Below are 21,378 nucleotides of genomic sequence, written 5' to 3' on the forward strand. Positions count from 1 at the left end.
GAGGTCCAGAGGCCTCCGACCCCCGATGAATGGACCATTACCTGAGACCAGCCTACAGCAGGACTCACCCTCAATACATCATGTACGATTTTATACTGTTGAATCGTTTGTGATGTTAGCTGCAGTAACCACAGGCACTCGTCACAAGGCTACCTTTTAAAGACCTACCAAAGGATGTGTGACGTCAGAGATGATAACACATTACTTTCAACTGGTCACCTTAGGGCTTGGCTTCAACAGAAAGAATCTAGTACCTTAAAAATATGTGATTTTATTAATATATCCACAGGAAGTATAATGTGAGGAGAAAACATTACATTAGTATGGCACAACACCAAATATTTTTAACATGTAACTTAAAAAGAAAAAAATGAATTGAATGATATGAAACATAACCTAACGTAGCAGGCGTAAAAGAAAATGCCTGAGTGGCGTTTCCACATCCGGTTTCCAGTGGAAAAGGAAGCTAGGTTGAATTAGCTGTATCCCTGAAAACCAGATACATCCGGTTGTTGGCAACTCCACTAAGGCTAGCAACATGATGACACCAACTCTTGTTTACTGATTGCACTGTCGACTGTCAACTAGAATCTCATCAGACATTGTCCATCAGTGATCAACAAGTAGGCCATAGTCCGTTGTACAAAAAAAGAAAATGCCAGAACCGTGATTCATGATAGAAATAAAGCAGCTTTTCTTTAACATGTTTAGGAATAGCTGTCACAACACTATTTTTTGCTTTAAATAGCCATATATCCACCACCGTACATACATCCACCACTTCTGTTTTTCCTCCTCCACTCCTTTCCTTTGTCTGTCCCCCTCCCAGGACAGAGGACATACTTCAGTAGAAAACAGGAGCACTGGACATTTGTGTCTGTTTATACTATGGCAAAGTCCCCTTGGCCCTTCACCAGCAACAACCCCGTTATGATGCAGAGGTTTGGCAAGTTGTCGGCTGAGGAGGGAAGGTCCCCGTTCAGGTCAGTTCTGCTCTGCTCTCAGCAGCCAAATAGTACCACAGTATTTTAGAGGCTCAAGTCCTGTGATTTTAGAGGATGGAGAGGATATTGGTTACAGGCGTTCAGGGTTGAGACGACCCACTGTTTGGCACGGGTGTGGATATAAGGGAGGAGTGTTTTAAGGGACAGAGGGATGTTTGAGTGAACCCCCTGTCAGACAGAGCTGAGTTTGACCAGGCCTCTGACAGAGTCCTCGTGTAGAGAGTCCTGGCTGGCTGGGTTGTAGAAGCCCTGCAAGGTGTGGCTGTGTCCAATGGGACTGTTGCAAGGGAGCATGCCCGGTGGCGAGGGCACTTCCTCGGGCGTGAGGAAGTGGTGGTGGCCCCCGTCCGTGTGGTGGTGTCGTAGCCCGTCGCTGTGGTCATTCCGGAGAGGCAGCATGTCGTTGTCACAGCTGAGGTTGAGGGTGGAGGTAGGGGGTGTGGGCTGACCCCCCAGCGGCAGCGCTCCAGAGCAGGGACCCCCTAGCGATGTTCTGCCCGGTAGAGATGCCTCGTCTGTGAGGATGACTGGCTCACTCTGCAGCAGCGGTGTGGCAGCAGCCTGCAAAACGAATTTGGTGCTCTGAATGCACTGGTCTTGATCACACTGAGATGTGGGAGATGGACAGGGGGAGTAAAGGAATGAGTGTAGGGAGAGTAATGAGACATGTTGAGGGGGTGGGATTGGAGGTTGAAGACAGAGTGGGGACAATAGAAAGAAGAGGAAGAAGGAAAACAGATGACAGAGAAAGGAGGAGCAAGAGGTTAACATGAGGAGTGTAGTGAATTAATGAAGGAGAAGAGAAAATGAGGCTGTTAGTAACCTTGTTAGAATGCAAAGTAAACTAACACCAGAGAAAAACACAGTATTCAACGTGACCCAAATGCATAATGAAGCCAATACATGAAGTTAAAACAGCGGGCCATTAAGTCAGCTATTGATTTATCTCTGTAACCTAAATAGTTTAAATGTAAATCAAACATCTAAATGGACTGGGAATGAGCCAGCAGTGCACAGTTTTAGCCATTGAACTAGACGAGCACTTCTCTAGCCTATCTAATAATTATCAGATGTAGCAGGGGTAGTGGCAAAGTATAAAACTGAAGGCAGGCAGAGTGCACTTTCACAGAGAGAGAGAGAGAGAGAGAGAGAGAGAGAGAGCACATGAATCAATGGGAAACCTTTGATGATCCACTATGACAAACCTAACATTAGTGCTTTGAAAGGTCTTCTTAGATCGCACGTTCACAGGAGACTAAAGAAATAGAAGACAATCTGGTCCTCACATCTCAAATCACCTGTCTGGCCAAGCATAAACACACTAGGTTAAGAAGGTAATTTATAGAACTACTTCAGTTTCTCTTATCAATTTCCTATCAGTTGATGTCCTTTTATGAGTTTGGCTTCTTTTATAGTCATTCAGAGACAAACTCAACCACTGGACTCAAACTTAGCTGCTAGTAGACTCACATTAGTCACAAGTTGTATTGTCCAGTGCGTCCTGTAGCTCAGTTGGTAGATCATGGCGCTTGCAACGCCAGGGTTGTGGGTTCGTTTCCCACGGGGGGCCAGTATGAAAATTTATGCACTCACTAACTGTAAGTCGCTCTGGATAAGAGTGTCTGCTAAATGACTAAAATGTAAAAATGTTCCGCACCTAGATGCCTGAGAGGCTATTCTCACATTGCAGGCTCCTAGTCTCTCCTTTGAGACACAGCTACTGAAGGAGACTGCTCCAGCCAGTAGGCATCATCTCTACAGGAAGCAGAGATCTGAGAGCTTACTGACAGAGAACCCCGTCCTACTGTCTCCAATACGGTCTGTCTGCTGGTACCAGCCAGGCCTGGAGACAAAGAAGCTTTTCAGAGAGCATTATACACAGGGATCAGTACAGGGCACCGGCCCCAGAGCTCCAGAAATACACTCCATCCTGAGAGGATTGGTTCATCAGAGTCAGACCACACCAGAACAGACAGAAAGACGTTGGGAGAGAAGAGAGACGCTGGTATCTACAGAACATGGACCTATTAAGAAAGCAATACACAGTATTTACCTCTTAACCTATAGTAATGAGACAACTGGAGCAAAGTCAATTTGGAGAGATCCTCTAACACGGGCCATCTTGCATCATGATTAGTTTAGCCTAATCCCAATGTCAGCGAGTCGAAAGCTTCTCTTTGACAAATGCACATCCAAAAGCTCCACAGTCCACTCACTGCTCCTAATCTAATAATATTTACATTGACATTTTAGTCATTTAGCAGACGCAAGGGCACAGACTGATTTTTCACCTTGTCAGCTCGGGGATTTGAACCAGTAACCTTTCGGTTAGTGGCCCAACGCTAGGCTACCTGCCCAACCGCTAGGCTACCTGCCGCCCCAGGGTCTGCTTTGGCAAAGTTGCACTCCTAAGGTTACTTTCTAAAAGCATTTAAAGTTTCAGCTCCATAACGCCCTTCGGAAAAAGAGGCATGGTATTATTTACTAATGTGCTTGGAATATCTCCTTGGCTGTAATTACTTTAGAGGTTGAGTTTCTGGACAAGGTTGGGTCTGGGACTGCTGCCCACTGTCCTGCCCAGGTGTATTTGACAGATATTATTTCAAATTAATATGAATTTATTTATTTTAGACAATTATTGATGCCGTAAATCAATGGTGCTACCTGTCAATGCTTTAGAGGCCGGAATAATTATGATTTAAATGGTTTGACCATCCAGATCTGTCTACACTTGATTGATTTTCAGATACAAAGCGTGTCTGACTACCTCCTGAGATGGTCAGGAAGATCGGATCGCAATGAGTCTTAATTGGCTACACCTGTCAAAAAATGGTGGAAGGCTGCTAAATTTCAATTTACATCTACAGGGACTGTGATTTGGAAGGGGTCGACTACAACATTTCTTGGAGCTGCACAATGTTTTGTTATTTTTAAATGAAATACTTATATCACTAAAATATTCCATAAACATTCCCCCATCTCAGGTTCCTCAGTGTTGAAACAAATTGTAGGATGGTTACAGGTGCTGCTTAGCAACCCTCAGAATATATAAATATATATTTTACACCCCTTTTCTCCCCAATTTCGATCTGGTCTCATCGCTGCAACTCCCCAATGGGCTTGGGAGGCGAAGGTCGAGTCATGCGTCCTCCGAAACATGACCCGCCTAACCGCACTTCTTAACACCGCCCGCTTAACCCTGAAGCCAGCCGCACCAGTGTGTCGGAGGAAACACCGTTCAATTGATGAACAAAATTTCAGCCTGCAGGTGCCCGGCCCGCCATAAGGAGTCGCTAGAGCGCGATGAGCCAAGTAAAGCCACACCGGCCAAACCCTCCCCTAACCCGGATGGCGCTGGGCCAATTGTGCGCCGCCCTATGTGACTCCCGATCACGGCCGGTTGTGATACAGCCCGGGATCGAATCCGGGTCTGTAGTGACGCCTCTAGCACTGCGATGCAGTGCCTTAGACCGCTGCGCCACTCCGGAGGCCATCCTTAGAATATATCTATCAGGAATATGAAAACCCTGACCATATTTAACGTTCCTGTACCTGAGGGAATATGTGTGGATATTTATGACCTATAGTCTTCGTTTAGAAAGGCAGCCCAATTCTGATCTTTTTCCATTAATTGGTCTTTTGAACAAACCCAGCCTCTGTAGAGTAATATGTTCTTCAATAATCATCCAATAGCTGGTTTAAAGAGCATATCTTAGAAAGGCAATATGGCCTGAAAGGCTGCATTACAAAGTCAAATACTCTATCTGTATGTGCAATCACAGAAATTGACAAATCTAGTTGTCTAAGTTCACCGACCATATGATCTAGTCTAGTGCACTTCAATCAAAGCACAAGTACAATACAGGGTCAAACCAAATACACTGGTTGATGAGGATTCCAATGAAAATAATGAATGCATGTTAATCAATTAGTGTTGTATGACTGTATGGCCATTTTCCTTTCTTGCTTGGCCACAGTAACTCTACTAACCATTTGAGCTGGTCATTTCTGCCACCTCTATGCAAATTATTTTTCAGTCATGCATTTCACCCATTTTATTGGCTTTTAACAGTCATTTCTTACTGTTTCACTGCTGATATGTCATCTTCCAGCAGTGGTCCTTCCTCCAGTGGTGCACTAATGGTATTATTTACTAATGAGCTTGGAATATCTCCTTGGCTGTAATTACTTTAGAGGTTGAGTTTCTGGGACTGCTGCCCACTGTTCTGCCCAGGTGTGGGTGAAGGAACAGGGGCGAGAAGGGCAAGCTATTTCCCAAAGTCCGGCTGTCATTACCCATATTGGCATGCTGCTCTGTGCTTTGAGCCCGTGAGGTAGTGAAGTTCAGCTCTGATAAGATTAGCCCTGGTCGTAAACCTTTCATCAGCTCAGCAGGCTATAGGAAGAGCAACTCACACCTTGCTAGGGAGAGAGGAAACCAACCAACCCTGACCTAGCCTGAACTAAACTTTGCACGTCTAATCTGGATCTTCATCACGGCTGACTGTGGAATGTGCTGATTGAATTTTCAGCATTTATTTTAAGTGATTCAGGCAATCAAATGATGCCGGCTGTGTAAACATTGATTCATTCTAGGGCTGTTCAAGCTAGATGAGTTTGACACATACAGTTGAAGTCGGAAGTTTACATACACTTAGGTTGGAGTCATTAAAACTTGTTTTTCAACCACTCCACACATTTCTTGTTAACAAACTATAGTTTTGGAAAGTCGGTTAGGACATCTACTTTGTGCATGACACAAGTAATTTTCCCAACAATTGTTTACAGACAGATTATTTCACTTATAATTCACTGTATCACAATTCCAGTGGGTCAGAAGTTTACATACACTAAGTTGACTGTGCCTTTAAACAGCTTTGAAAATTCCAGAAAATCATGTCATGGCTTTAGAAGCTTCTGATAGGCTAATTGACATCATTTGTGCCAATTGGAGGTGTACCTGTGGATGTATTTCAAGGCCTACCTTCAAACTCAGTGCCTCTTTGCTTGACATCCTGGGAAAATCAAAAGAAATCAGCCAAGACCTCAGAAAAAACATTGTAGACCTCCACAAGTCTGGTTCATCCTTGGGAGCAATTTCCAAACGCCTGAAGGTACCACGTTCATCTGTACAAACAATAGTACTCAAGTATAAACACCATGGGACCACGCAAACATCATACCGCTCAGGAAGGAGACGCGTTCTGTCTCCTAGAGATGAACGTACTTTGGTGTGAAAAGTGCAAATCAATCCCAGAACAACAGCAAAGGACCTTGTGAAGATGCTGGAGGAAACAGGTACAAAAGTATATATATCCACTGTAAAACGAATCCTATATCAACATAACCTGAAAGGCCGCTCAGCAAGGAAGAAGCTACTGCTCCAAAACCGCCATAAAAAAGCCAGACTACAGTTTGCAACTGCACATGGGGACAAAGATCGTACTTTTTGGAGAAATGTCCTCTGGTCTGATGAAACACAAATATAACTGTTTGGCCATAACAGTTGGTCAAAAATATAACTGTTTGGCTGTACGCTCTTGTTGGTTGGTCCTCACTACATATTCATTGCCAAACCCACTGGCTCCAGGCCATCTATAAATCACTGCTAGGCAAATCCCCGCCTTATCTTAGCTAATTGGTCACCATAGCAACACCCACCCTTAGTATGTGCTCCAGCAGGTATATCTCACTGGTCATCCCCAAAGCCAACACCTCCTTTGGCCGCCATTCCTTCCAGTTCTCTGCTGCCAATGACTGGAACTAATTGCAAAAATCTCTGAAGCTGGAGACTTATCTCCCTCACTAACTTTAAGCATCAGTTGTCAGAGCACCTTACCGATCACTGCACCTGTACACAGCCCATCTGAAATTAGCCCGCCCAACTACCTCACCCCATATTGTTATTTATTTTGCTCATTTGCACCCCAGTATTTCTATTTGCACATAATCTCTTGCACATCTATCATTCCAGTGTTAATACTAATTGTAATTATTTTGCACTATGGCCTATTTATTGCCTTACCTCCATAACTTGCTACATTTGAACACACTGTATATATATTTTCTGTTGTATTTTTGACTTTATGTTTTGTTTTACCCCATATGTAACTCTGTGTTGTTGTTTTTAATCGCACTGTTTTGCTTTATCTTGGCCAGGTCGTAGTTGTAAATGAGAACTTGTTCTCAACTGGCTTACCTGGTTAAATAAAGGTTAAATAAATAAATAAAATAAAAATAATGACCATCGTTATGTTTGGAGGAAAAAGGGGGTTGCTTGCAAGCCGAAGAACACCATCCCAACCGTGAAGCACAGGGGTGGCAGCATCATGCTGTGGGGGTGCTTTGCTGCAGGAAGGACTGGTGCACTTCACAAAATAGATGGCATCATGAGGAAGGAAAATTATGTGGATATATTGAAGCAACAGCTCAAGACATCAGTCAGGAAGTTAAAGCTTGGTCGCAAATGCGTCTTCCAAATGGACAATGACCCCAAGCATACTTCCAAAGTTGTGGCAAAATGGCTTAAGGACAACAAAGTCAAGGTATTGGAGTGGCCATCACAAAGCCCTGACCTCAATCTCATAGAAAACCTGTGGGCAGAACTGAAAAGGCGTGTGCGAGCAAGGAGGCCTACAAACCTGACTCAGTTACACCAGCTCTGTCAGGAGGAATGGGCCAAAATTCACCCAACTTATTATGGGAAGCTTGTGGAAGGCTACATGAAACGTTTGACCCAAGTTAAACAATTTAAAGGCAATGCTACCAAATACTAATTGAGTGTATGTAAACTTCTGACCCACTGGGAATGTGATGAAAGAAATAAAAGCTGAAATAAATAATTGTCTCTACTATTATTCTGACATTTCACATTCTTAAAATAAAGTGGTGATCCTAACTGACCTAAGACAGGGAATTGTTACTAGGATTAATGGTCAGGAATTGTGAGAAACTGAGTTTAAATGTATTTGGCTAAGGTGTATGTAAACCTCTGACTTCAACTGTAGGTGAGCAGTATTGTATTAGTCATCCATCTAATTAATGAACAATCACACGTCAAGTAGACACCGCTGAGATACTGAAGAGAAAGTGAAAGTCTAAAATGAGTTGTGTGTGTCATCATCCATTTCTCAAGAAGAAGCTATCAAGTTGAAACAACAGTCCATCAATGTCAGAGTCTACATCTGTAAACGTTCTGCTGTGTAAAAATATATGCCAGCTACCACAGAAAATAAGGAGAAAAACCCCAAAATGAGATTACAGAGAAAATGGACAGAGTGAGAGGAAGAACAAAGCGGACGGTGTTTTAACTAGAGGCCATGGCCACTTCTAGATGTCACCTCGCTCGCACATACTGTTCTCTCTGTCACTTCCTGACTGGGGCCTGTGACGGATGGTGAGATATGACATGATGTCACCATTGCCGTGGTGACAAGGCTTCTGTAGATCAGCCTACCACGTCTTTAGAAAATATACATACAAATGTACAGAAATGGACTGGATTCTCTGCACTTGATTATTAGACCCCAATTTGCCTATGTACATTGACAGACTGCCTTTCACTATTTACATGACGACCAGGTATGAGTCAAAGCTGCTATTCGCAATGTAAATTATTTCTCTTGTCTTGTCAATCAAACACACACTACATTCTCTAAGTTAGTGACTAAAGATAGATGATGTTATTGGCGACACATTTCAATGGTTCCCTGTGGGAAGTCATTACTGCAGTATATTCCTAATAATAACAACTGTTTCAAACAGATGGGCTCTATTTCTACACGTAAAGCTATTACATTTTACATTTTAGTCATTTAGCAGACGCTCTTATCCAGAGCGACTTACAGTTAGTGAACACATATATATATATTTTTTTATACTGGCCCCCCGTGGGAATCGAACCCACAACCCTGGCGTTGCAAACGCCATGCTCTATCAACTGAGCTACATCCCTGCCGGCCATTCCCTCCCCTACCCTGGACGACGCTGGGCCAATTGTGCGCCGCCCATGAGTCTCCCGGTCGCGGCCGGCTGCGACAGAGCCTGGATTTGAACCAGGATCTCTAGTGGCACAGTTAGCACTGTGATGCAGTGCCTTAGACTACTGCGCCACTCAGGAGTACAAGCTATGGAAGGTCAAACCTGTCTCCCAGCCAGAACAACCAGCTCAAGCATTCCAGATGGCCATGACACATCTTTAGAACAACTCAGTAAGACCGGAGTTACCGGGACAGGAACACAGCTAACAAGTACTTATTTTAAGTGGTCTGTATTATTCTAAGAGCCCATTGGATTCAAGTTCAGTGGACTGTAGTGAGTAGTGACTGTTCATTAGAATGTAGGAGGGGGGAAACGGCAGCTTGTTCACTAAGGATCACCAGACTCCCAGACAGACTCTTTCTTCCATTCCCTGCTGGAATGTGGAGTGCAGTCAATTACGTATATAAATCCTGAATTGCTGTTGCTATGTATTGGCCAATGAGAGGCTTTGAAGCCACCGGTCGGCCATATTGGCACTCCCCAAAAAGAAGCAGTTCGCCATAGGAATGAATGGAATTTACAAATTTTTTCCAATTAAATGTTTCAAGGACAAAATTACATGTATTTAAGTATTTCTGTTGTAATGTGGACAGTAACATTAGTTATACTTTAAGGACTTTTAGTGTATATATAAATCATTGGGTGCGGTTGACATTTGTAGCTTCTCTCCCTTTGATCTGATTCTCCAACACCAATTACACTGTCTGCTGACAGGGACTTGTTTAAGTCAGACTCAATCCATGATATTACTGTAGGAACCTTCTCTCTAAAATAGCATTTATTCTCATTCCCTCTCCCTATCTCTGTTACTATCTCTCTCTCTTATCATCCATTTCTTGCTTTCTAGCCATTAATCTGTTTCTGCCATGCCAAAGCCTCCCAGAACATGAGTTAGATTGTCAGCATGTCCAGTCAGTCTGCCTGATAGCTTGTAGGAATCAGAGTGGGAAAGAGAGTGCACTGCACATGAGCACAACACACACACAGAAATTCCTCCCTGGGGTTCACAAATCTCCAACATGTCATTTTCTTTTGGAGTGGGGGACAGGGACTGGGACTGTGACAGTGGGGAAAGCCAAAGAGTCACACACACACCACAGTCCACAATGACATTGCTTGTCACAGTGCACACACACACGCCCCTCCTCCTCCTGCTGCTGACCTATTTCCCAGCCATAATGGCAGATCACAGAGCATCATGGGTAAAATCTGTGTGAATAATAACATAAACAACCCACTATTTGCAACAGTTGACTTGTTCCAATCTGTGGACCTGAGATGGAAATGAGATTGGCTAAATAGATTTGGATTGAGAGGGAGAGAGATGAGAGATCAACAGCCTTTGTTGGCATTCTAGCGTGGGATGATGAGGGGAGGAGCAGTGTTTGTCTATCCTAACTGAGCTCTTGCATAGCTTGTTCTCCGGAGCTCCTCCGGAGAGAGAGAATTGGTATCCAGAGGAGGGAGGGAGAGAGAGAAAAGAGAGAGACGCTCTAACCCTACCCTGCCCTTGCCTAAACCAAGTACCAATGTTGATGATTGCAATAATACACCATGATGCCGCTGGTCATCATAATTCCACAGAGATTGATTGGGATAGTTTATCCATCTAGTTTGCAAGGCGGACAGTTGAGCCGTTGTCTACAGATGAAAAAAAGGTGCAGGATATAAGACAACAGCTGAACAACCAGGCTACAGTGCTATGAGTGGAGAGCTGGAGAGGCTGGCATTGCCACGCAATCAGGGCCGGGCACAGCAACAGCTGCCATACCGTGTCCTGGGTTTCCCAGGGTGAGTCAGCCAAAGACGGGTCACTGTGCGGCCATCATCCACTCATGGCACGGAATGCCTGAACTTTTGATATCACTGTTCACTATGCTTGTTATATACACACACACACACACACACACACACACACACACACACACACACACACACACACACACACACATACACATACAGTGAGGGAAAAAAGTATTTGATCCCCTGCTGATTTTGTACGTTTGCCCACTGACAAAGAAATTATCAGTCTATAATTTTGATGGTAGGTTTATTTGAACAGTAACAACAACAAAATCCAGAAAAACGCATGTCAAAAATGTTATCAATTGATTTGCATTTTAATGAGGGAAATACGTTTTTTGACCCCCTCTCAATCAGAAAGATTTCTGGCTCCGAGGTGTCTTTTATACAGGTAACGAGCTGTGCTCCTAATCTCAGCTCGTTACCTGTATAAAAGTAACCTGTCCACAGAAGCAATCAATCAGATTCCAAACTCTCCACCATGGCCAAGACCAAAGAGCTCTCCAATGATGTCAGGGACAGGATTGTAGACCTACACAGGGCTGGAATGGGCTACAAGACATTCGCCAAGCAGCTTGGTGAGAAGGTGACAACAGTTGGTGTGATTATTCGCAAATGGAAGAAACACAAAATAACTGTCAATCTCCCTCGGCCTGGAGCTCCATGCAAGATCTCACCTCGTGGAGTTGCAATGATCATGAGAACGGTGAGGAATCAGCCCAGAAATACACGGGAGGATCTTGTCAATGATCTCAAGGCAGCTGGGACCATAGTCACCAAGAAAACAATTGGTAACACACTACGCCGTGAAGGACTGAAATCCTGCAGCGCCCGCAAGGTCCCCCTGCTCAAGAAAGCACATATACATGCCCGTCTGAAGTTTGCCAATGAACATCTGAATGATTCAGAGGAGAACTGGGTGAAAGTGTTGTGGTCAGATGAGACCAAAATCGAGCTCTTTGGCATCAACTCAACTCGACGTGTTTGGAGGAGGAGGAATGCTGCCTATGACACCAAGAACACCATCCCCACCGTCAAACATGAGGTCGAAACATTATGCTTTGGGGGAGTTTTTCTGCTAAGGGACAGGACAACTTCACCGCATCAAAGGGACGATGGCCATGTACCGTCAAATCTTGGGTGAGAACCTCCTTCCCTCAGCCAGGGCATTGAAAATGGGTTGTGGATGGGTATTCCAGCATGACAATGACCCAAAACACACGGCCAAGGCAACAAAGGAGTGGCTCAAGAAGAAGCACATTAAGGTCCTGGAGTGGCCTAGCCAGTCTACAGACCTTAATCCCATAGAAAATCTGTGGAGGGAGCTGAAGGTTCGAGTTGCCAAACGTCAGCCTCGAAACCTTAATGACTTGGAGAAGATCTGCAAAGAGGAGTGGGACAAAATCCCTCCTGAGATGTGTGCAAACCTGGTGGCCAACTACAAGAAACGTCTGACCTCTGTGATTGCCAACAAGGGTTTTGCCACCAAGTACTAAGTCATGTTTTGCAGAGGGGTCAAATTCTTATTTCCCTCATTAAAATACAAATCAATTTATAAAAATTTTGACATGCGTTTTTCTGGATTTCTCTCACTGTTCAAATAAACCTACCATTAAAATTATAGACTGATCATGTCTTTGTCAGTGGGCTTTACGTACAAAATCAGCAGGGGATCAAATACTTTTTTCCCCTCACTGTGTGTGTGTGTGTGTGTGTGTGTGTGTGTGTGTGTGTGTGTGTGTGTGTGTGTGCGCACGCATATATATATACACACACATACACACACACACACACACACACACACACACAGAACAGAAATATAAATGCAACATGCAACAATTTCAAAGATTTTACTGAGTTACAGTTCATCCCTCAATTGAAATAAATAAATTAGGCCCTGATCTATGACTGGGCAGGGGGTGGCTTATGGTAGAGAAATGAACATAAAATTCTCTGGCAACAGCTCGGGTGGACATTTCTGCATTCAGCATGCCAATTGCACGCTCCCTCAAAACTTGAGACATCTGTGGCATTGTCTTGTGTGACAAAACTGCACATTTTAGAGTGGCCTTTTATTGTCCCCAGCACAAGGTGCACCTGTGTAATGATCATGCTGTTTAATCAGCTTCTTGACATGCAACACCTGTTAGGTGGATGGATTATCTTGACAAAGGAGAAAGGCTCACTAACAGGGATGTAAACTAATTTGTGCGTATGGAACATTTCTGTGATCTCTTATTTCAGCTCATGAAACATGGGACCAATACTTTATATGTTGCATTTATATTTCTGTTCAGTATATGTGGTAATTAAGGCAGTACATAAGCCATATTAAGATGACCAGGGTCGGGGTTTGAGGGTTTGCACTGACATGATGGCCATAAGTAGGTTTGAAAAAGAATGAGTGGAGAATGGCTTACCATGTGGCTCTGTGATTGGGTGGATCCATACATTGTGCCATTGGTTGGCGGGATGGGCTGCGCCGTGTCTGTTTGGACAAAGCCTCTTCTGTCGATGAGACTGAAGAGAGAGAGACATATCTGAGGAAACCATTCAATGATATTATAATATTGTAGATCCCTTCCTTAGGGCCCTATATAATCTGTGTTGCGGAGAACACGGACACAATCAAGGAATCCAGACATTAAAACGGAATTCAACAATATACTTTTTTTTATTGAACTTATTAGAAAATGTATTAATTTGCCAAAGTTAATCATAATCATAAGACATTAACAAAATGCATCAGTGAACTCCCCCACGACGCCAGGACAGCGGAGTCACTGACCACCTTCCGGAGACACTTGAAACCCTACCTCTTTAGGAATACCTGGAATAGTATAAAAGTAATCCTTCTTCCCCCACCCCCCCATAAAAAAAAGGACAAAAAGAAAGAAAATATATATATAAAAAAATAAAAGGTGGTTGTCCCACTGGCTATCATAAGTTGAATGCACCAATTTGTAAGTCGCTCTGGATAAGAGCGTCTGCTAAATGATGTAAATGTAAATGATTCGTATTTTCCTGCAACTTTCTGAAACGGCACATGAATGCGTGTGTGTATACACTACCGGTCAAAAGTTTTAGAACACCTTCTCATTCAAGGGTTTTTCTTTATTTTTAGTATTTTCTACATTGTAGAATAAAAGTGAAGACATCAAAACTATGAGATAACACATATGGAATCATGTATTAACCAAAAAGCTGTTACACAAATCAAATAATATTTTATATTTGAGATTCTTCAAATAGCCACCCTTTACCTTTACAGCTTTGCACACTCTTGGCATTCTCTCAACCAGCTTCATGAGGTAGTCACCTGGAATGCATTTCAATTAACAGGTGTGCCTTGGTAAAAGTTAATTTGTGGAATTTCTTTCTTTCTTAATGCGTTTGAGCCAATCAGTTGTGTTGTGACAAGATACAGAAGATAGCCCTATTTGGTAAAAGACCAAGTCCACATTATGGCAAGAACAGCTAAAATAAGCAAAGAGAAACGACAGTCCATCACTACTTTAAGACATGAAGGTCAGTCAATACGGAACATTTCAATAACTTTTAAAGTTTCTTCAAGTGCAGTCACAAAAACCATCAAGCGCTATGATGAAACTGGCTCTCATGAGGACCGCCACAGGAATGGAAGACCCAGAGTTACCTCTGCTGCAGAGGATAAGCACATTAGAGTTACCAGCCTCAGAAATTGCAGCCCAAATAAATGCTTCACAGAGTTCAATTAACAGACACATCTCAACATCAACTGTTCAGAGGAGACTGTGTGAATCAGGCCTTCATGGTCAAATTGCTGCAGGGAAACCACTACTAAAGGTCACAAATAAGAAGAAGAAACTTGCTTGGGCCAAGAAACACGAGCAATGGACATTAGACAGGTGGAAATTTGTCCTCTGGTCTGGAGTCCAAATTTGAGATTTTTGGTTCCAACAGCCGTGTCTTTGTGAGATGCGGTGTGGGTGAACGGATGATCTCCACATGTGTATTTTCCACCGTAAAGCATGGAGGAGGAGGTGTTATGGTGTGGGGGTGCTTTGCCGGTGACACTGTCTGTGATTTATTTAGAATTCAAGGCACACTTAACCAGCATGGCTACCACAGCATTCTGCAGCTATACGTCATCCAATCTGGTTTGGGCTTAGTGTGACTATCATTTGTTTTTCAACAGGACAATGACCCAACACACCTCCAGGCTGTGTAAGGGCTATTTTACCAAGAAGGAGAGTGATGAGTGCTGCATCAGATGACCTGGCCTCAACCAGACTGAGATGGTTTGGGATGAGTCGGACCGCAGAGTGAAGGAAAAGCAGTCAACAAGTGCTCAGCATATGTGGGATCTCCTTCAAGACTGTTGGAAAAGCATGCCAGGTGAAGCTGGTTGAGAGAATGCCAAGAGTGTGCAAAGCTGTCATCAAGGCAAAGGGTGGCTATTTGAAGAATCTGAAATATAAAATATATTTTGATTTGTTTAACACTTCTTTGGTTACTACATGATTCCATTTGTGTTATTTGAAACAATGTAGAAAATAGTGAAAATAAAGAAAAAACCTTGAATGAGTAGGTGTTCTAAAACTTTTGACTGGTAGTGTATATATATACAGTGGGGAGAACAAGTATTTGATACACTGCCGATTTTGCAGGTTTTCCTACTTACAAAGCATGTAGAGGTCTGTAATCCAAATCCAGAAAATCACATTGTATGATTTTTAAGTAATTCATTTGCATTTTATTGCATGACATAAGTATTTGATACATCAGAAAAGCAGAACTTAATATTTGGTACAGAAACCTTTGTTTGCAATTACAGAGATCATATGTTTCCTGTAGGTTTTGACCAGGTTTGCACACACTGCTCCTCCATACAGACCATCTCCAGATCCTTCAGGTTCGGGGCTGTCGCTGGGCAATACGGACTTTCAGCTACCTCCAAAGATTTTCTATTGGGTTCAGGTCTGGAGACTGGCTAGGCCACTCCAGGACCTTGAGATGCTTCTTACGGAGCCACTCCTTAGTTGCCCTGGCTGTGTGTTTCGGGTCGTTGTCATGCTGGAAGACCCAGCCACGACCCATCTTCAATGCTCTTACTGAGGGAAGGAGGTTGTTGGCCAAGATCTCGCGATACATGGCCCCATCCATCCTCCCCTCAATACAGTGCATTCGTCCTGTCCCCTTTGCAGAAAAGCATCCCCAAAGAATGATGTTTCCACCTCCATGCTTCACGGTTGGGATGGTGTTCTTGGGGTTGTACTCATCCTTCTTCTTCCTCCAAACACGGCGAGTGGAGTTTAGACCAAAAAGCTCTATTTTTTTCTCATCAGACCACATGACCTTCTCCCATTCCTCCTCTGGATCTTCCAGATGGTCATTGGCAAACTTCAGACGGGCCTGGTCATGCGCTGGCTTAAGCAGGGGGACCTTGCGTGCGCTGCAGGATTTTAATCCATGACGGCGTAGTGTGTTACTAATGGTTTTCTTTGAGACTGTGGTCCCAGCTCTCTTCAGGTCATTGACCAGGTCCTGCCGTGTAGTTCTGAGATGATCCCTCACCTTCCTCATGATCATTGATGCCCCACGAGGTGAGATCTTGCATGGAGCCCCAGACCGAGGGTGATTGACCGTCATCTTGAACTTCTTCCATTTTCTAATAATTGCGCCAACAGTTGTTGCCTTCTCACCAAGCTGCTTGCCTATTGTCCTGTAGCCCATCCCAGCCTTGTGCAGGTCTACAACTTTATCCCTGATGTCCTTACACAGCTCTCTGGTCTTGGCCATCGTGGAGAGGTGGGAGTCTGTTTGATTGAGTGTGTGGACAGGTGTCTTTTATACAGGTAACGAGTTCAAACAGGTGCAGTTAATACAGGTAATGAGTGGAGAACAGGAGGGCTTCTTAAAGAAAAGTCTGTGAGAGCCGGAATTCTTACTGGTTGGTAGGTGATCAAATACTTATGTCATGCAATAAAATGCAAATTAATTACTTAAAAATCATACAATGTGATTTTCTGGATTTTTGTTTTAGATTCCGTCTCTCACAGTTGAAGTGTACCTGTGATAAAAATTACAGACCCCTACAAGTAGGAAAACCTGCAAAATTGGCAGTGTATCAAATACTTGTTCTCCCCACTGTACATACAGTTGAAGTCGGAAGTTTACATACACTTAGGTTGGAGTCATTAAAACTAGTTTTTCAACCACTCCACACATTTCTTGTTAACAAACTATAGTTTTGGCAAGTCGGTTAGGACATCTACTTTATGCATGACACAAGTCATTTTTCAAAAAATTGTTTACAGACAGATTATTTCACTTATAATTCACTGTATCACAATTCCAGTGGGTCAGAAGTTTACATACACTAAATTGACTGTGCCTTTAAACAGCTAGGAAAAATCCAGAAAATGTAATGGCTTTAGAAGCTTCTGATAGGCTAATTGACATAATTTGAGTCAATTGAAGATGTACCTGTGGATGTATTTCAAGGCCTACCTTCAAACTAAGTGCCTCTTTGCTTGACATCATGGGAAAAATAAAAGAAATCAGCCAAGACATTTACATTTACGTCATTTAGCAGACGCTCTTATCCAGAGCGACTTACAAATAGGTGCATTCACCTTATAGCCAGTGGGGGAAAAAATGGTAGACCTACACAAGTCTGGTTCATCCTTGTGAGCAATTTCCAAACGCCTGAAGGTACCACGTTCAACTGTACAAACAATAGTACGCAACTATAAACACCATGGGACTACGCAGCCGTCATACCGCATAGGAAGGAGACGCGTTCTGTCTCCTAGAGATGAACGTACTTTGGTGCGAAAAGTGCAAATCAATCCCAGAACAACAGCAAAGGACCTTGTGAAGATGCTGGAGGAAACTGGTACAAAAGTATCTATATCCACAGTAAAACAAGTCCTATATCGACATAACCTGAAAGGCTGCTCAGCAAGGAAGAAGCCACTGCTCCAAAACCGCCATAAAAAAGCCAGACTACGGTTTGCAACTGCACATGGGGACAAAGATCGTACTTTTTGGAGAAATGTCCTCTGGTCTGATTAAACAAAAATATTATTGTTTGGCCATAATGACCATCGTTATGTTTGGAAGAAAAAGGGGGATGGTTGCTAGCCGAAGAACACCATCCCAACCGTGAAGCACGGGGGTGGCAGCATCATGCTGTGGGGGTGCTTTGCTGCAGGAGGGACTGGTGCATGTCACAAAATAGATGGCATCATGAGGAAGGAAAAATTATGTGGATATATTGAAGCAACATCTCAAGACATCAGTCAGGAAATTAAAGCTTGGTCGCAAATGGGTCTTCCAAATGGACAATGACCCCAAGCATACTTCCAAAGTTGTGGCAAAATGGCTTAAGGACAACAAAGTCAAGGTATTGGAGTGGCCATCACAAATCCTATAGAACATTTGTGGGCAGAACTGAAAAAGCGTGTGCGAGCAAGGAGGCCTACAAACCTGACTCAGTTACACTAGCTCTGTCAGGAGGAATGGGCCAAAATTCCCCAATTTATTGTGGGAAGCTTGTGGAAGGCTACCCGAAACGTTTGACCCAAGTTAAACAATTTAAAGGCAATGCTACTAAATACTAATTGAGTGTATGTAAACTTCTGACCCACTGGGAATGTGATGAAAGAACTAAAAGCTGAAATAAATCATTCTCTCTACTATTATTCTGACATTTCACATTCTTAAAATAAGGTGGTGATCCCAACTGACCTAAGACAGGGAATTTTTACTTGGATTAATGGTCAGGAATTGTGAGAAACTGAGTTTAAATGTATTTGGCTAAGGTGTATGTAAACCTCTGACTTCAACTGTAGGTGAGCAGTATTGTATTAGTCATCCATCTAATTAATGAACAATCACACGTCAAGTAGACACTGCTGAGATACTGAAGAGAAAGTGAAAGTCTAAAATGAGTTGTGTGTGTCATCATCCATTTCTCAAGAAGAAGCTATCAAGTTGAAACAACAGTCCATCAAAGTCCACACTTTGTGTAGCATATAGCGATGATGCTTATACCTTCTTCTGGTAGAGATGGAAAGGCTTTCCTAAAAACCTTCTCAATGAAATGTTAACTACAAAGTAGCCTACGCCTACCTGGCAGAATGATATCATGATTATTTGCATCAATCCAGTGGCCAGTTTTGAAAACTCTGAGTGCTTGCTGGTGGGCACTTACATTAAAGGGTAACTACACCAAAAAATTAAGATTTCTTCCATTTTTCCCAGACTTCAAAAGTGGTATCCTGATGTGGTTTAAGCATTGTTATGGACTTAGAACATCCCATTTTGTTGTTTTCCTATTTAAAAAGTGTCATTTTGAGAGGGAAAACCTGAAAACTAAACGAAATCAGGTACAAAATAAAAACTGATTTTATAGGGTCCTACTTCCTCGACAAATGAATCAGGCTTAGGTCCAAGTCTATTTCAATACCGTCCTTTGAAGCAAGGCTGAAACGGTATATTTATTTTGCAGTGATCCTGCCAAAACAACTACACTTAAACAGAGATTTTGTAAATGAAATGCTTTGATTTCCTTGAATACTCTAATTTCAATCATTGGCAGATATCCTTACACAATGTAACTCGATGTTAACAGGATGCAGAATACAGAGGAAATGACTTTCTGAGAGTCAATATTGTGAAGGAATAGGAGGGCCAAAACTTCACAGCTGCCATAGACAGACACCAGAGAACCCCAGAAGGGGAGAGTTGTGTTGTGCCTAATGTTTCACTCTGTATGCAGGCACTCCTCTTGGTAATCAGTCATTGAGGTCATGCAAAGATCAGCGGAGTGAATCATTATTTCTGTTCTATCACTACATTTGCTGGGCTGAGACATAGCTGGTTAGGCAGGAACCTGCTGAGGTTAAGCAACATGATTGTCTTATAGTGTTGTGTGTGTGTGTGTGTGTGTCTGAGCATGTATGTGTGTCTGAGTGTGTACGTGTGTTTGTATAAGGGTGTGTGTGATTATGTGTAAGCACATAGAGAGACTAAGTCATGGACTAACCGTGTGTGATAACATCCATTCATCAATATGGAGGGGCTTTGTGTTGATATGAAACAGTGACACAGCTCAGCTCTAACTGAATACAAACAACTCTTCCAGTGGAAACACAGCTCTGAGGGAGGCCTGTGTGTGTGTGTGTGTGTGTGTGTGTGTGTGTGTGTGTGTGTGTGTGTGTGTGTGTGTGTGTGTGTAGGGTAATCAGTAACAGAGAGCCTGTTGACTCTGAGATAGCCAGTCTCTTACAGGAATTCAGTGGAGGTGAACTGAAGAAGACAAACAGAATGTACATGCACAAACAAACACATACACACACACACACACTCACTCACTCCGCCCCCCTTGCCCACCACCTGCCCATTGAGGACCGCCACCCAGGAGAGTCATTACCAGTGAGTAATGCTGTGGGCAGTGGAGGCTGGGTTGGGACTCTCACACAGAGTGCAGTAAAACACACTGACAAGCCCAGGACTAAAAGCCTCTAACCACTCTGCCCTGTTTATCCCGTTTCCCCCTTGTCTGTACATGTGTTTTACCTAGGAGAGACTGTCTTGTCTCACTGTTAATGACCTGCTACTGACGCACTGTACCATGCCTTTATATGTGTCCCAAATGGCACCCTATTCCCTATATAGGGCACTACTTTTGACCAGAATCCTATGCCTATGCCCTGGTCAAAGTAGTACACTACATAGGAAATAGGGTGCTATTTGAAATGGAGCCTTCGAGTTAACCACAGTCAAGCCACAGAGGAGCTGCTGCGTGTTGTGTTGTCTCGTCAGAGAGGGGAAAACTGGACTGTAAAGATAAGGGGAGATAGAGGCTATCTAGGCTGAGAGTGTGTGAAGAACCAGCACCTTCACCACAGAGAGAGTGTGTAGAATGTGAGGGGAGGCACATAGGGGGGGGGGTCATTTAGCAGACGCTCTTATCCAGAGCGACTTACAGGAGCAATTAGGGTTAAGTGCCTTGCTCAAGGGCACATCGACAGATTTTTCACCTAGTCGGCTCGGGGATTAGAACCAGCGACCTTTCGGTTACTGGCACAACGCTCTTAACCACTAAGCTACCTGCCGCCCCAGGTGTTGGGAGTGGGACAGAAGGAGACCATAGGTCTAAATAGTCACGGAACGGGGTTTCAGCTATGAAGTGTTGAATGAGACCAGTTAATAAGCAACAAATCCATGACTGGCAAAGACTTTATAGCTACAATGATTACTACATCTGTTATCCATCTGCATAGTTTGATCTCACTGGGAGGTGCTGAAATCCTCTGTACTATAAGAGGTCTGAATGAGATGATTTCACAGCAGGCAACAGCTCTCCAGTCTTGCGACATCAAGATAAGCTCTGTGTGATGGGCCTATTTTAGCTTTCTGACAATGCAGGAAATTACAGTGATGGGAAAAACACATTTTTTTTCACCTGAGTGAGTCTGATCACAAGTCAGAGACCACTATGATGACACACCAAATGTGTTTGATGGATCCTTTTTGTCTT

The 21,378-nt window shown here is 43.3% G+C and overlaps 1 protein-coding gene across 10 annotated transcripts in view; it reads right to left on the reverse strand.

Moving 5' to 3' along the window:
* Window positions 1-255: 255 nt before the first annotated feature.
* The window catches only part of LOC311103050 (palmitoyltransferase ZDHHC14-like), a 105,013-nt gene continuing 83,890 nt past the window's right edge, over window positions 256-21,378 (reverse strand). For 5 of the 10 annotated variants that reach the window (XM_084144556.1, XM_084144554.1, XM_084144563.1 and 2 more), the window contains 2 exons: window positions 13,268-13,367; window positions 256-1,610 (listed from right to left, as the gene is read on the reverse strand). In XM_084144556.1, coding sequence (XP_084000682.1) covers window positions 1,176-1,610; window positions 13,268-13,367 — 535 coding nt within the window. In that variant the 3' untranslated portion in view covers window positions 256-1,175. The remainder of the gene's footprint in view (window positions 1,611-13,267; window positions 13,368-21,378) is intronic. The other 5 variants (XM_084144560.1, XM_084144561.1, XM_084144559.1 and 2 more) reach the window with 1 other exon arrangement.

The sequence above is a fragment of the Coregonus lavaretus genome, assembly GCF_964263955.1.
Source record: "Coregonus lavaretus genome assembly, chromosome: 27".
NCBI classification, from domain to species: domain Eukaryota; kingdom Metazoa; phylum Chordata; class Actinopteri; order Salmoniformes; family Salmonidae; genus Coregonus; species Coregonus lavaretus.